Raw genomic sequence first — 14,264 nt, 5'->3', positions numbered from 1 at the left:
AGAGCGAATGACTAGGTATAATTAATTCATAGTATTCTTTTCTTTGTAATAATACTGTGTTTGGCTCTCAATTAAAAACAAAAAGATCATCTCCATATCTATTTTGAATTTATCATTCTATTCTCTATATTCTATGTTGAATGCTAAATTGCTTTGATATGGAGAAATAGTAATACTTTGTGTATTATTTCCCTTTCAGACACTTATATAAAATAGCAGTAAAACAAATACCAGGAACCCGAAAGATAGGAAGGGGGTCAGGTGTCAGTTGAATCCCTGGGACTGCCCATATGTGGTTCCCTGATCACTACCAAGAGTGATCCCTGAGCAAGGGCCAGAAATAAACTCTGAGCATTGCTAGGTGTGGTCCAAAAGTCAAAATTAATAATAATAATAAGGTAAAGGCCCTCCCGTTGATCGTCGATTTGCTCGAGCGGGCCCAGTAACGTCTCCATGGGAGACTTTTGTTGTTACTGTGTCTGGCATAAACACCTAAACAACAAGTAAAAATTTAGAAAATATCAAAGAAGAATGTTAAGAATCAGTTATTGTTGGTTTTCAAATAAAGTGATTTAACCAAGTTAATACTGTATTTCCAATTTGATGGGGGCATTGGGGCTGTCGCTGAGTGGTCAGAACATACTTGGCATGTGTCAGATCCCAATTCAGTCTCTAATACTGCGATGAGAAAAAAAAATTGATGAAGGGATTTTTTTTAATTTTAATTTTGTTTAATTATTGAGTTATTTGGATTTGCACCACTACCATTAAAGTTTCAATGGTTCAAGGGCCAGACATATATGTCAGAGTGGTAGCTCCTGTCTAACATGTTTAGGGCCCAGGAGTTCAGTCCCTGGCCACGCATTGTACCCACAGCACATAGAAACTGTGAGCAGAACACTGGTTGTCCCTGAGCACTTGGGCAGGATTACTGAATCTTCAGACCTGTATGCACAGCATCACCTGCGTGGCCCTGCCCCCCACAATCCCCATCAAGAATCACAGGGCGTGGTCTTGATTAACATAGGCTTAATAGCACAGCCAGTAGGGTATTTGCCTTGCATACGACTGACCTGGGTTCAATTCCTCCGCCCCTCTCTAAGAGCCCAGCAAACTGGAAGTATCCCACTGCACAGCAAAGCCTGGCAAGCTACCCATGATGTATTCCATATGCCAAAAACAGTAACAGTAAGTCTCACAATGGAGACGTTACTGATGCCCACTTGTGCAAATTGATGAACAATGGGACAACAGTACTACAGTGCTAAGTCTGTTTCAGCAAACTTGAAAAGTAAAGGATTCATTTTTGCATTCTTAGGGGAGATGCATTTTATGTATATAAGATGCAATTTACTTTAAAATAAAATTGATATTAATAAATAAGTTTTGTCTGTACCCACATCCATAAATTGTTTGCTCATATAAACCTTTATATGAGCCTTATATAACCTATCCGCTATGTAAGCATCATTTATTTATTTTATAATATAGAAGCATATTCAATACAAGAAAATGACAGGGAAGGAAATATAGTACAGCAATGTAGAGCTTTTGCCTCACCTGAAACTGACCACCATCAATTCCCAGCATGTGTATGTCCCCAAAGACCCTCCAGTAATGATTCCTGAGCTCAGTGTGAAAGCCTTGGATATCACAATAATGTTAGCATCTTATGCATGGATTTGACAATGGACAGGCCAGTACCTCTATGTAATCCATTGAAGAGTATTTTGAATTAAAAAAAAGACTATTTTTATTTTGTTTATTCATTTTGGCTTTTTGGGGTCAGACCTGGCGATGCATAGGGGTTACTCCTGGCTCTGTATTCAGGAATTACTCCTGGCGGTGCTCGGGATACTGGGAATCAAACCCAGATCAGCTATGTGCATACCCGTTGTGCTACCACTTCAATCCCCAAAAAAAGACTTTTTAGAGTGGTCCTTAAATATGATTAGTTCTTTTGTATCTTATCAAATTGAGTTCCATCACGATGGAAGGATATTTTCAAATAATGATGATCTGGCAAAGAAAAGGTAGGTACCTATGGTCTCAAATATTGTTTCTTCTGCAATTTCATTTTCAGAAGACAGATTGATTCTTATGTATTAGATATAAATTATTATTATTAAAGCCACCCCCCCCCCCCCACAACTGAGCATAAAAGAGTCCCTTTGTCTTCTGTGTCCCTGATAGAATATAATCCACAGCTGCCTATGTAATCTGGGGCATGCTGTGATTTTAATGGGTTAGCACTCAGGCTGTCTCGTGTTATTAATGAATATTGCTGCCAGCTATTGTCAATGTACCGCAAGTATGATTTTTCTTAATGTTACATATCCATAAATCACCTTATATACCAATTCTTTGTGTCTTTATTAAAAAAAAAGGTGTTGATGTCTGATGAAATGAGGTAAAGATGGCAATTAATGTTGCACTCTAACTGGCTACAGCTAATCAGCTTGCCTATTCTGAATATCAAATAACTACATAATGGGTAAATTTCCATTTCTGAAGCTTTTTAATGCTCTCTTTTGTTTCCCTTTGGCTCTTTTTAGTTGTTTATATAATGTGGTTTGTCATATGTTAATTTGCATGATAGGGTAAGGAGATGGGAGGGCAAAGGTTATTCACATGCTTGCTGGCTTGCTCCCTTTCCCTGCAGTTTCCACTCTTCCCTGAAGCAGTCATACCCCCTTGATTTGCAAAGTCAACTCCACACAAATCAATTGAGCTCCACATTGAAATTCTAGAGGGTTTAGGGTCCTCTAAAAAGCAAGATTTGAGTCAGTGATTCAAATGACAACGCTGGCAATTTACTTGCACTCATTCCTCTCTTAATTCTTTAGAGGAGTAATTGCTCTGTGCTTATTGAAGAGTGCAGGATTTAAAGTTGAGAGAATATTAGCCACAGAAAGGCATCAGAGTAATTGCTTCTTAAAATGTGGGGACGCCTTTTCATCTCCAACAATCAGGACAAAAACAGCAACAATACCAACAACAAAATAGAGGAAGAAAACTGATTTATAAAATTTGGAGTTACTACAACAAAGCAAATAATCTTTTATCACTAGGGAAAATGTCTGGATGTAAATTGCTGCAAACTTTTGCCCAGGAAAACAATACAAATAATTTAAATATACAAAAATCAGCTTCTTATCTTACTGAAAGAAGTCTCTAAATTGTGTACATTTTGGGGATCCCAAACAAATTGTTCAGAAACAAAACAGATATATCGGACACTTTATGATTTTTTTTTAAATTTGATGTTACTTATCTCTTGGCATTTACTTATCCCATGGAATCACATAAACATAGTGAATAATGATTTCAATTTAAATAAAAACAAACAACAATGTTTTGTATGTATGAACATATGGTTTGTGGTATATTAACCATCTACAGAATCTGTAAACCACAAACTATCTTGAAAGATGCTTTCCAATTTTAACATAACTTAGTTAACTCTGTCTATATTTGTGGGCACTGAATTAATAACTAATTTAATGTGAAATTAATCATTTGATGTCAAGTCTATTTATTTTTACTAATTTCAGCTAAATTCATTCCAAGATTCCTTTCCATCATTAGCAGCTTTCTACCATCCTGTTCTCTTGGGCCATGAAGGTGTTGGTCATTGCTTTTCAAGCCATTGCTTATATTTTGCTACTGCTTAGCTCTCATTTCTTCTAGAAAGTAGTGCACAACAAAATGAGGTGTTTTGTGTAGATGTGTTCTTTTATTTTTCTTGTTTTCTCCTGTCACTAACTTGTTTTTTCTATTCTGTGTTTAATCTGCTGTCTTAATGGATTCAGCTTCAGAAAAGAGAGCGCTCTTGCAGAGCCTATGTCCAGGTACTTTATGCATTTTTATAAATGTGTTACGTTGTTAATTGTCTCTTTTAGTGATGGCATATCTGGGCATCTCCCAGAGCAATGATAATGTGCCTGATGAAGAAAGGAATTTCAAGGGTGAAGCTTGATGGGTGGGACAGGAAAGCCTTCAAAGGTTAACATGCTTAGAGAAATTTGGCCGTACAAATGCTCTGTCATTTAAAAAGGAAAAGGAAATTAGCAGTGTAAATGTTGGTCACCACGGAAAGATGAGTTGGGTGTGATATGTCCTGGATAATCATTCATACATTGGGTCAGCTAGTTTGAGTAGCAACTGATTAAAAAATTATCACTGTCACTTAAGAGAAGAAATAGTCCTGGATATTTGGAATGTCCTGATTCTTTATCAAAATAGATCTGTTTGTTGTCGCAGAAAATGCTGTGACTGCTTCACTCACTCATTCATTATACACACGTTAATCCTGATGTAAATGTAGTTTTTCTCCAGTTAACATGTTGCTTAACAATTACTCCAAGCAAAGTTAAAAAAAAATGTCCCTGAGTTCATTGTGTAGAAAAGAGTATACCCCAAGCAAGCTTGCAAGTTCTTTTCGCAGGAGTGAAAGAAAGAAAAAGAGGAAGAGTAGAAAGGAGAGAGACAGACAAGGAGGAAAGGAAATTCTGGGACTGTATGTTTCATTTTCTGTGCATATATCATACATTTTTAAGTGAAAAAAAGTTGATTCTTAAAGATATGCCCTCAAAGTCTCAGTTGTCTTCATGTTCTCAGATTGGTCATCCTGAAACGAAACTATGTTGATTTCTTCTATTATTCAATAAGGATATTTTATGAGTCTCTCGCCTAGAAGAAAAACATTTATCTTTTAATTAATTTTTATGTAGGTATCATATAAATGATATCATATAAATTTTCAATAATGTTGAAGTCTTTATTTGAAATGTGCAGAGCCATGACAGATGCAAGTTCTATCCCTGGCACCAAGATGGTCCTCCAAGTAATGCCAAGGGTCACTCCACAGCGCAAAGACAGAGTAGTTCCTGAGTGTTGCTGCATATGGCCCACAAACAAACAAGAAAGATGAATAATATTTCAAAGAATTTTAAAAATATGTGTTTAATATTGAACAGAGAACAGAAAGATAAACTTTTGATTTGCAGTTTGTAAAATAATGAACCTGCGTATGAGAAATGAAAAGCTGTATAATCACTGATAACTCATTATTAGTTTTGAGCAATATCAGAATTTTTTTTTTTTTTGGCAATCAATGTTATCCTTTTAATGAAGGACCTTAGAGATAATTAGCCTTTTGGAATTTGAATCTATAAAATGCATGGTCATTCATACATGAATCTCTGATGAAAAATTAATAGCTTTGATTTATTCAATGGTTTATTTCCTAGTGTTATAATTAACTGACTATAAATACATATTTCAGCTATTGACTAAGATTCAGATTAAGCCAAATACAAGTAGAATATTTGCAAAGCAGGAATGCCACGCTCTCTGATATAATTTACATCTATTTTCTTTAATGTAGGTCACTATTCTGCAGAATCTTAGACCAACAGATATCTTTCAATTTTAGTCAATTTGATTTTAAATACTTATCTTATGTTCCTTATTGTTTCAGTGTTCAGAGCACATGCTGAGCTATTTAAGAAGTAGGTGTGAAATATGCTTTGAAGTGTTTCATGTGTTGCATTGGGAAAAAATGATGATAGTTTTTATCACCATGAGATTCATTTTAAAATGGTTTTTCATGATCATAAGCAATGAGCCTTCTAGAATCAGTTTTGACGATCTAAAGCCATTTAACTTATTATTTAGGTACAGCGTATCCTGTTATGAATCATCTGTCTCTTTAAGTTTTACTTTCTGAGTTTTTCCTTTTTAAAAACTACAGTGAATTGTGAACTGTCAGTGAGCAACTATGATAATTGATTAGCATAAATACAATTTAAAATATTGATTTTTAAAATATTGTATAAATCTCTTAAAACTCACGTGCTGCCATCTCAAGAATTTTAAGATAACCAAAAAATATATATATAATATAGTTTGTTTTTCTTTTTTCAGTTGTAATTCAATTTTATACAAAATTCTTATCAAAATCAAAACAAAAGTTCACATATCATGGGAAAAGTATCGTTGCTATATTTCTTGGGTAAATATAAGATATATATTGGGTAAATATGGTTTAAAAAGACTGAGTGTGTAAAATAAAATATACCTTATACACATTTGCTGTAAAGTCTCACAATGTTACTGGGCCCACTCGAGAGCAAATTGATGAACAACGGGAGCACAGTGACAGTGATACTTAAGAGTTTATTTATTTATTTATTTATACTTAATTAAGAGTTTATTTCTAGAGATGGCCCTAAACTTGTGTATTCTTCATTCTTCTAAGTAGTTATCTTTTGAAGCCCATAGGTCTTGACTGACCTTAGCTATAAGCAACAAAATGACAAATACGGAAACCTATTCTAATCACCTCAAGAAACTCCCAGGATCCCCACCCTGAGTCCTGCTATAAGTGATACCATAGCATGAGTCAGGAGCACTGTCAGATGTGTCCCAAAAAAACAAAAAGAAAACAAAAGCAAAAAAATTATTACTTAACTCAAAGTAGAGAAAATGGAGATCAGGTAAAAGTTTCTGAGTTATACCAGATTATTCAACAATGATTACAATGTCTCACACCCAGTGATGCACAGGGGTTACTCCTGGCTTTGCACTCAGGAATTACTCCTGATGGTGCTCAGGGGACCATATGGGATGTTGGGAATCAGACTCAGGTTGTCAGCAAGCAAAGCAAATGCCCTACCCATTGTACTATTTGCTCCAACCCCACCATTGTTCATCTTTTAAAAATTAATGTTTGTTATCATTTTTCTTTTTTGTTGTTGTTTTGGTTCTGAATTTGAGGGGCCACACCTGTCAAGGTTTAGATTTTACATCTAGCTCTGGGTCCAGGATTCACTCCTTACAGGGTTTGGGGGACATTATGGGGTGCCAGGGATCGAACTCAGATCTGCCTTGTCCATAGCCAGAACATTACCATTTGCACTGTCTCTCAGACCCCCATTAGAATTATTCTTTTCTGTAGAAGAACTGCTAAGAATTACCAATACCCATTTTTTTATTGCTTTAAAAGCAGGACATTATACTAAAAAGAAATATATTTTTATTTTTAACAGCAGGTTCTTTTGTACTCTGAAATTTAGAGGCAGTATGTACTCCCAAAAGAGTCAGCATTCAACTTCACCTAATAGCAAACATAAGTACATATATTATTGATGTGAATCTTTGGAATCATCTCTTTAGAGCATGCTATTATCTGCATAGTCCAGTCGACAACTGATAAGTGGGGGGGAAAATAGAGGCCAGAGAGATAGTCCAGCAAGTAAGGCATGCTTGCTTTTCATACTTATGACCTGGTCCCATCCCTGTCACTCCATATGTTTCCCTGAGCTCTGATAGGAATGACCCATGGTCCGAGAGCCAGGACTAAGCCCTGAGCACTGCTGGGTGTGGCTTCAAAAAGAAAACAAAGAAGGAAACGAAAAAAGGTACAAGCATGAGATAATAGTCCAGTGGTTAGGGCATTTGCTTTGCACGGAGCTAACCAGATTTCGGTCCTCGGCATCTCATATGGTTCCCTGAGCACTGCCAGGAGTAATTCCTGAGTTCCTGAGTGTGGAACCAGGAGTCACCCCTGAGCCTGACCCAAAAAGAGAAAGAAAAAAAAAGAAAGGTGTAAACATGAAAATCACACATAATTAGAAAATAGATAGATGCAAATTACACACACACACACACACACACACACACACACACACACACACCCTGTTTTTCTTCCTGATCCCTCCCCCCATTTGTTTTTTGAAAACATGTACACGCACTGGGTTTTCTCCTAGGTAGGCCATGTGCAAGGCAAACACTCTACTTACTTACTCTTACTTACTTATTGCCCAGGCCCTCTTTCTTTTTTCCTTCCTTTTTAAAGTTGACCTACAAGCTTTATAAAGTTTAGTAACTATTTGAAACAGTCTTTTTTAAATTTGGTATAAGAATCCTGCATTAATTTTATTTATTTTTTTTCGCACAGCTTACACATTTATTATATTGCAGTAACAGTGCAGAAATCATCTTTCTTACATTGACCTGTATTCACACAGTTGGAATAAAAAGTATTTAAGGATTACTAGTTGAATAACTGTATACAACTATATATCCTATATATCCTCACGCATGAAGGAACTGGCAGAGGAACCCAGGTTTGGGGGACCCGGGGCATAGATCTCCAAGCTTGCTCAGATTGGGACTGGGCCCCCTCCACCCAGATCCGCCCCCCCCTCTTTCAGTATGTAGGCGTTACACCCACCAACTGCCACTGGTGCCATGTAATCCCATCAACGTCCAAGACCCAGAGATTATAAAATGCAGCTCCCTCCGGAGAACGTGGCAGGCTACCAAAAGTATCCTGCCCACATGGCAGAGTCTGGCAAACTCCCCGTGGCGTATTCAATATGCCAAACACCAGTAACAATGATGGATCTCATTCTCCTGACCCTGAAAGAGCCTCGAATGTGGCACTTTCTAAAATCTCAGGGCTAGGGCGAAGGAGACATTACTGGTGCCTGCTCTAGGCAATCGATGAACAAAGGATGACAGTGATACAGTGAACTATTTTATAGGATATGGCAGTATTACAGTGCCCATAAGCATACTGTTTTCTATCCTGGAGTGAAATTTCTAGGGTTTAAAAAAATTGCATCAAACATGTAAAATATAAGCTCTGTTCAATGATGAAAATTGTTATGAATGAAAATAAGGCAAGAAATGATTTACCATAGTAATTGTTGAGTAAAATGCTGAAGGAAGTAAAGCAGTAAATTATGCAGCTATGCAGAAAAAGCGTTCCAAAAGAGTAGAAACTTCTAGATCTGTAAGTGTGACTATAGTGTTAGAAGTCCAATGCAAATGTAGCTGAGTGAGTTGTAGGATTACCTTCCAAAGTAGGACCAGATCTTAATGCCCACTGTAAGAATTTCAGTCAGTTTTCTCTTAAATGCATTAAAACACAATAAGCTTTGGGGAGGAGGGGGCTGTCAGACTTAGAGGTGCTCAGGGCTTATTCCTGGATCTGGGATCAGGACTCACTCCTATTGGGGCTCTGAGGACAGTATAGGTTGCTGGGGCTCAAATCGTTGTGAACCCCTTTCAAGGCACGTACCGTACCTATTGAACTATCACTCTGGCCACTGTGACTTTCTTCAGGCCTTACTCTAAACACTCCTCCTTTAGTGACATGGCCTGATGTATTTTAAACATAAAGAATAACTTTTAGCAGGAAAAGTTGATGCTGAAAGAGGGTGATCAAATGGGTAATAATGGTTTCTTGGAATTAAATATATGAGAATTATACTAAAATAGTAATCCAAGCTCAGGATTTTTTTTTTGAACATACAGGATTTGCTAAGAGCTTGTATGTGAAGTGTCTGCGGAAGTGAAGAATTGAAGGAGTGTTTTTTTTCTTAACCTTTCTATTAAATCACTATGAGATACACCCTTACAAAGCTGATCATGATTAGGTTTCAGTCATACAGTATTTCAACACTCATCCCTCCACCAGTCTACATTTCCCAGCACTAGTGTCCCCAGGTTCCCTCCCATCACCCCCCACCTACGCTTTTGAAAGGATGAAGTCATCATTTACTGTGATCTCTCGGTGACAAATTTTGAAGGGGCCTAGAAGGATCTTGACTTTGAAGTATGTTAGCTTCCAGATTCCTATTAGATATGCAAGGTAGATGCTAAATGCACAATTAGATATGCAAGTTTGAAGTTCAGCTAAGAGGTCAGGCTAGAAATAATCATTTGGAAATGTTTCACTTAGAGTGGCATTTGCAGCCAAGGTACCGGATGAATTTTTCTACAAAATGAGCGTATGGAGAGAAAAAAAAAATACTAGTGGATTGAGCGTCTGGAAACAGATTGTAAGTGGTCGGAAAAGGAAAAAATACAGCTCTAGAAATGAAAGCACAGCTGCAAGCAGGGAAAGATTTGGGAAAATATGGTGTCCAGGTAATGACTCAGGTATTTGTTTCAAGGGGGGAAACAATCTCAACCACTGCTCACTCTGCTCAGAAATGCTGATATTGGTTAAAACATCAACCTTTGGTTAACTTAAAATATCCAGAACTTCCTAGGGCCTAGATATCCATTGCACTATATGTGCTATCTAAACATTCTTGCCTGTTCCTTTCATTTTTTTTTGTCTTTAATGCAGACTTTCCATGAACCAAAGTTGATACTTGCACCTTTGACAAAGTGCAAATTGAATCATGCCAGTTTTACTTGTGTGACTTTGGTGCGTAAGACAAGAAGGATTCTAACCTCCATTTATACTACTAGGAAGAAATTAATGAGTATTTTCAAGTTCCTTGTTTGGTCACTTAATTGGCTGTATGACAAAGCGCTCCGTGGTGCATGTCAAACAACTTTCGGAGTCCTCTAATGATTTGTGCTTTGCTTGACTTGTGATTCTATTCTGTGTGGCCTGTCAAGCTGGATATCCTTGTTAAAGTGGCTAGAATAAATTGGCGAGTGGTGTGCATACAATGTAGTATATTAACTACAGCAACAGGGAGTACTTTTAGCAGCTCTTTCAAAAGATTTCAATGTTTGCCCATAAGCATCAAAGCCAACCCAAACTTTCATTTAATATAATTAAAAGGACATCTGAAAGTAGTTTGAATCACAGCAGGTCCTTGAGGTTTGGTAACCCTTTGTTAAAACCCTCTGAACTTAATATATTTCACAGCTTGATAAATCTGCTCTTGATTTATGTCAGTAAGAGAGAAAATATAAATCTGTACCCTGCATGTTGCTGGTCCCCCGGACTTATTGCTAAAAGACATTGAGATCAAAGAAAGTGACTTCCATGTACAAAATCAGAGTAGTTTTCTTCAGAGAGAAAGTGACAAATATTCTCTCCTATACAGTGTAGACTTGAAGTGATGTTATAAAGCAATCATTGTGTCAGAAGACAGTAACACAATACATATGATGTAAGCAAAGCAAATGATACTGATATTCCTTAACCTGTTAGAAATGCCAGTTCATTAATCTAATGATTCAGAAATTTCCCATGGATAATGACAGTTGTTGATGATGTAGGTTCTGCTTTGGCGTGCAAAGAGCATCATTGTGGAAATTTCTCAGAGTTCCTGTGGTGAATATGTCACACAAGGGAGAGCTGTGACTGCTTTGCAGCGTCACTTCTGGCTCTCCCATTTTGCACATTTCTTATAAATAAACAACTCTTCCAGCTGCTGTGTGTGTGTGTGAGTGTGTGTGTGTGTGTGTGTGTGTGTGTGTGTGTGGCTTGTGAGTGTTTCAGGAAATAATTCTAATGGGAGCAAAAAAAAAGGCCTTCTGGTTTTAAAAGCAATGTTTTTACCTAAAATGAAAGTATTTTTCAAACTTCTTTCTCTGAAAGCTATAGTCTCTTCTCTCTAATTTCCTAACCGAAGCATTATTTAATTATTCCTTAATTGTCAACATGTTTAAAGTCCAACCGCACACATCACTGCATTCTGAACACGGGTTTGCCTTTCTCAAACTTTTAAATTTATAGACAATAAATTGATGTTATTTCTATGCAAAGGCAAGAGAATGCACATTAGCATAGTTTGTCATTTTTTTCTAACAGTTTTATAATCACACAGCTTAGCATAAGGAAAAATATATTAAAAAGCAGCATTAGAGATTTAAGATCCAGTTTTCTGAAAAAATCATTAGCTTCTCTGATGCAGGTCAGAAAAGAAATGGAAGTGTTAAAGTAGAATTTGCAGTAATTCCTGATAGTTTTGAACCAAGCAAATGATATTCTTCAGGACCGCTGCATCACAGTTTTAATTTTGATACTTTTCTTCAATTCGTGTAAACTTTTTGTGCAGCAGATCATGACACCGGTTTAGCTATGGTCACTTAAGCAAATCAGGGCTTTGTTTCGAATGAAATGCAGGATAAGGAGCACAGAATTGGTGTGAAAGCTCCACCCCAGATACAAGGTTTCATCTGTGTTCCTGCTGTACTTATGTTCTTAGCACATGGGCGTCTAGCCTTGAAGGACAGAAATGTGCTTAGGTTCCTGTCATCACTTCATGCCTAAAGGGAAGAAGGAGAAGGTCAAATAATCAAATGATCAAGCTCTTTAGAATTTTTTCGAAAATGGACCCTTTTCTATTCAGAACTAACGCCATGTAGATATAGGTTTTATAGTTGGGCATTGTGTCTGACAATTTTGAGCCTAAGGAAATGAATGCGGGCAATTAGATTTCTAAAGGCAGCCAAAGATATTTGCATCTTTTGTTCTTTTGATTTTGGGGCCACACCTTGCATTGGTCAGAGGCTGTTCTTACCTGAGTGTTCCAATGTTGCTTCTGGCTGTGTATACATATTTACCATTATTATGTGATGCTGGGGATTAAATCTAGGTGTCTTGCATGCTTTGCATGCACTGAACCCTGTTAGACTATTTTCCACTCTATTTTTCTTCAATAATGCATATTTATATCTTCACCCAGTTTTAATGTGATGACCTACCCTAGATTTATATACAATACTAGGGTTACTTTTGAATCCTAGTACAATTTTAAATGTTCTTTTGATTGAGCTGTTAGTTATAGTCTGAGGGCCATTATTTTTTAAAAGAAAAAAAAAGGTCATTTCAAGTCATTTTCATATGGCACTTTTTTCTTTTTAAGTAATTTTTGAATAGCTAATATAGGTACATGTTTTAAAATTCAAAAGGTAGAATAATAAAATGTCTTCTTCCCATCAAGGCTGCTGCATTGCTAACTCAAGGGTATTTGAGGGATTTGCCCTTAAAGTAATGTCATGCAATCTTGCCTTTTACCAGTTATTCAAAACTGTTCTCATTTAAAGCAATCAGTATTATCAACTTCTTAAATATCTTTTAGAGAAGATTATTTTTAAATGAGATTTTTTAAAAAAATCATTTTTTTAATGTTTAGTGGGTGAGGGGATCTCCCGAGTGTTGTTCAGGGGTCTGGAGGCCACTCCCAGTGGTGAACTGACAGCCAGCCCAGACATTTTAAATAGTCTCAAGAATGTGTAACTACTTGGGCTCCACAATGCTGGGGACCTCCAGGGTCACCTCCAGGCTATACCAAGAAATACGATGTCCATGTGTTATTGGGGATTGAACTAGATTCCTGTCATGCACCCTAACACCTGTACCATCCACTCACCCAAGAGAATTACCTTTTACTTGCATTTATTTTTATCATATTTCTTTGTAAATTATGCCTTAGTCTTACATTACAGTACTTTTCTTTTTTTCCCTCTCTGTTTTTGCTATTTGGGTCACACCCCACGATGCATAGGGGTTATTCCTGGCTTTCAGCTCAGAAATTACTCCTTGCGGTGCTCAGGGGACCATATGGGATGCTAGGAATCGAACCCAGATCAGCTGCGTGCAAAAGCAAACACCCTACCCTCTGTATGTACTATTGCTCCGCCCCAGTACTTTCTTCTTACTTAGCATATGTCCCCAGGACTTGTAAGCCCATGAAAGGAAACATTGTACCTTAGGAAAAAAATACATGTATAGAGATGATCACAAAGGCAACTTGCATCATGATTTATATAGACAAAACAAATTAATTCATCATTGGCTGACCAGTTAGGTAGATTTCTGAATTCAAAATGGGATAGTTTTTAGTCACAGAAAGAATAAGTAGATTTTGTATTGACTTAGACATTTATGGTATACTATAAAGTAAAAAGAAGCAAGCGATAGAATACCAAGATGTGTGTTTCTCTCACATTTAACTGGTCGCTCCCATAGCCTTAGATCCTACATTGTAAACGTCCTATGCTTGTAGCTCATGGCTCTATATCTTTGTGGCTCGATATAAATATAAATTACTTATAGAGCTCTATTCCTTTCTCTGACCCTTCATCTCAATTATTTGATCTGTCAGCACCATGTTTATGCATCAGTGACTCTAAGGAAGTTTCCATTGTTATCTTGAATAAATGCCCTCTATTGTGAACCTCCATCACCTTCAGTTTCCCTTAGTTATCGCACTATAATTTAATAATTTTTATATGAACTCCTTGGCAAATACAGTGTCACTTCTATTTCTATATCCTCTTATTATTATTATTACTATTATTAGTATTAGTATTCTTTATTTGGTTGGTTGGTTTTGAAGACATATATAGCAATGTTGAGAAACTTATCCTGGCCTTAGCTAGGTCTGTGGGGATCTACTTCTCTCAGTGTTCGGGGGAACATGTGTTGAGAACTGGACCCTGGGTTCAATTATGCAAGGCATTATTTGAGTTAAGACGAATAAGGAGAGGCTGCTAAA

General features: G+C 36.9%; 1 protein-coding gene across 23 annotated transcripts in view; it reads left to right on the top strand.

Moving 5' to 3' along the window:
* ADGRL3 (adhesion G protein-coupled receptor L3) overlaps positions 1–14,264 on the top strand; it is an 882,914-nt gene that overhangs the window by 690,504 nt on the left and 178,146 nt on the right. For 19 of the 23 annotated variants that reach the window (XM_056111479.1, XM_056111466.1, XM_056111467.1 and 16 more), the window contains one exon: positions 3,813–3,851. The exons of the other annotated variants lie outside the window; for them this stretch is intronic. In XM_056111479.1, coding sequence (XP_055967454.1) covers positions 3,813–3,851 — 39 coding nt within the window. The remainder of the gene's footprint in view (positions 1–3,812; positions 3,852–14,264) is intronic. 23 annotated transcript variants of the gene reach the window in all.

This window comes from Sorex fumeus, unplaced genomic scaffold (genome assembly GCF_029834395.1).
Source record: "Sorex fumeus unplaced genomic scaffold, SorFum_2.1 ptg000013l, whole genome shotgun sequence".
Classification (NCBI taxonomy): domain Eukaryota; kingdom Metazoa; phylum Chordata; class Mammalia; order Eulipotyphla; family Soricidae; genus Sorex; species Sorex fumeus.
Note: the sequence above shows the minus strand (reverse complement) of the source record. Positions and strands in the feature narration are given on the sequence as shown.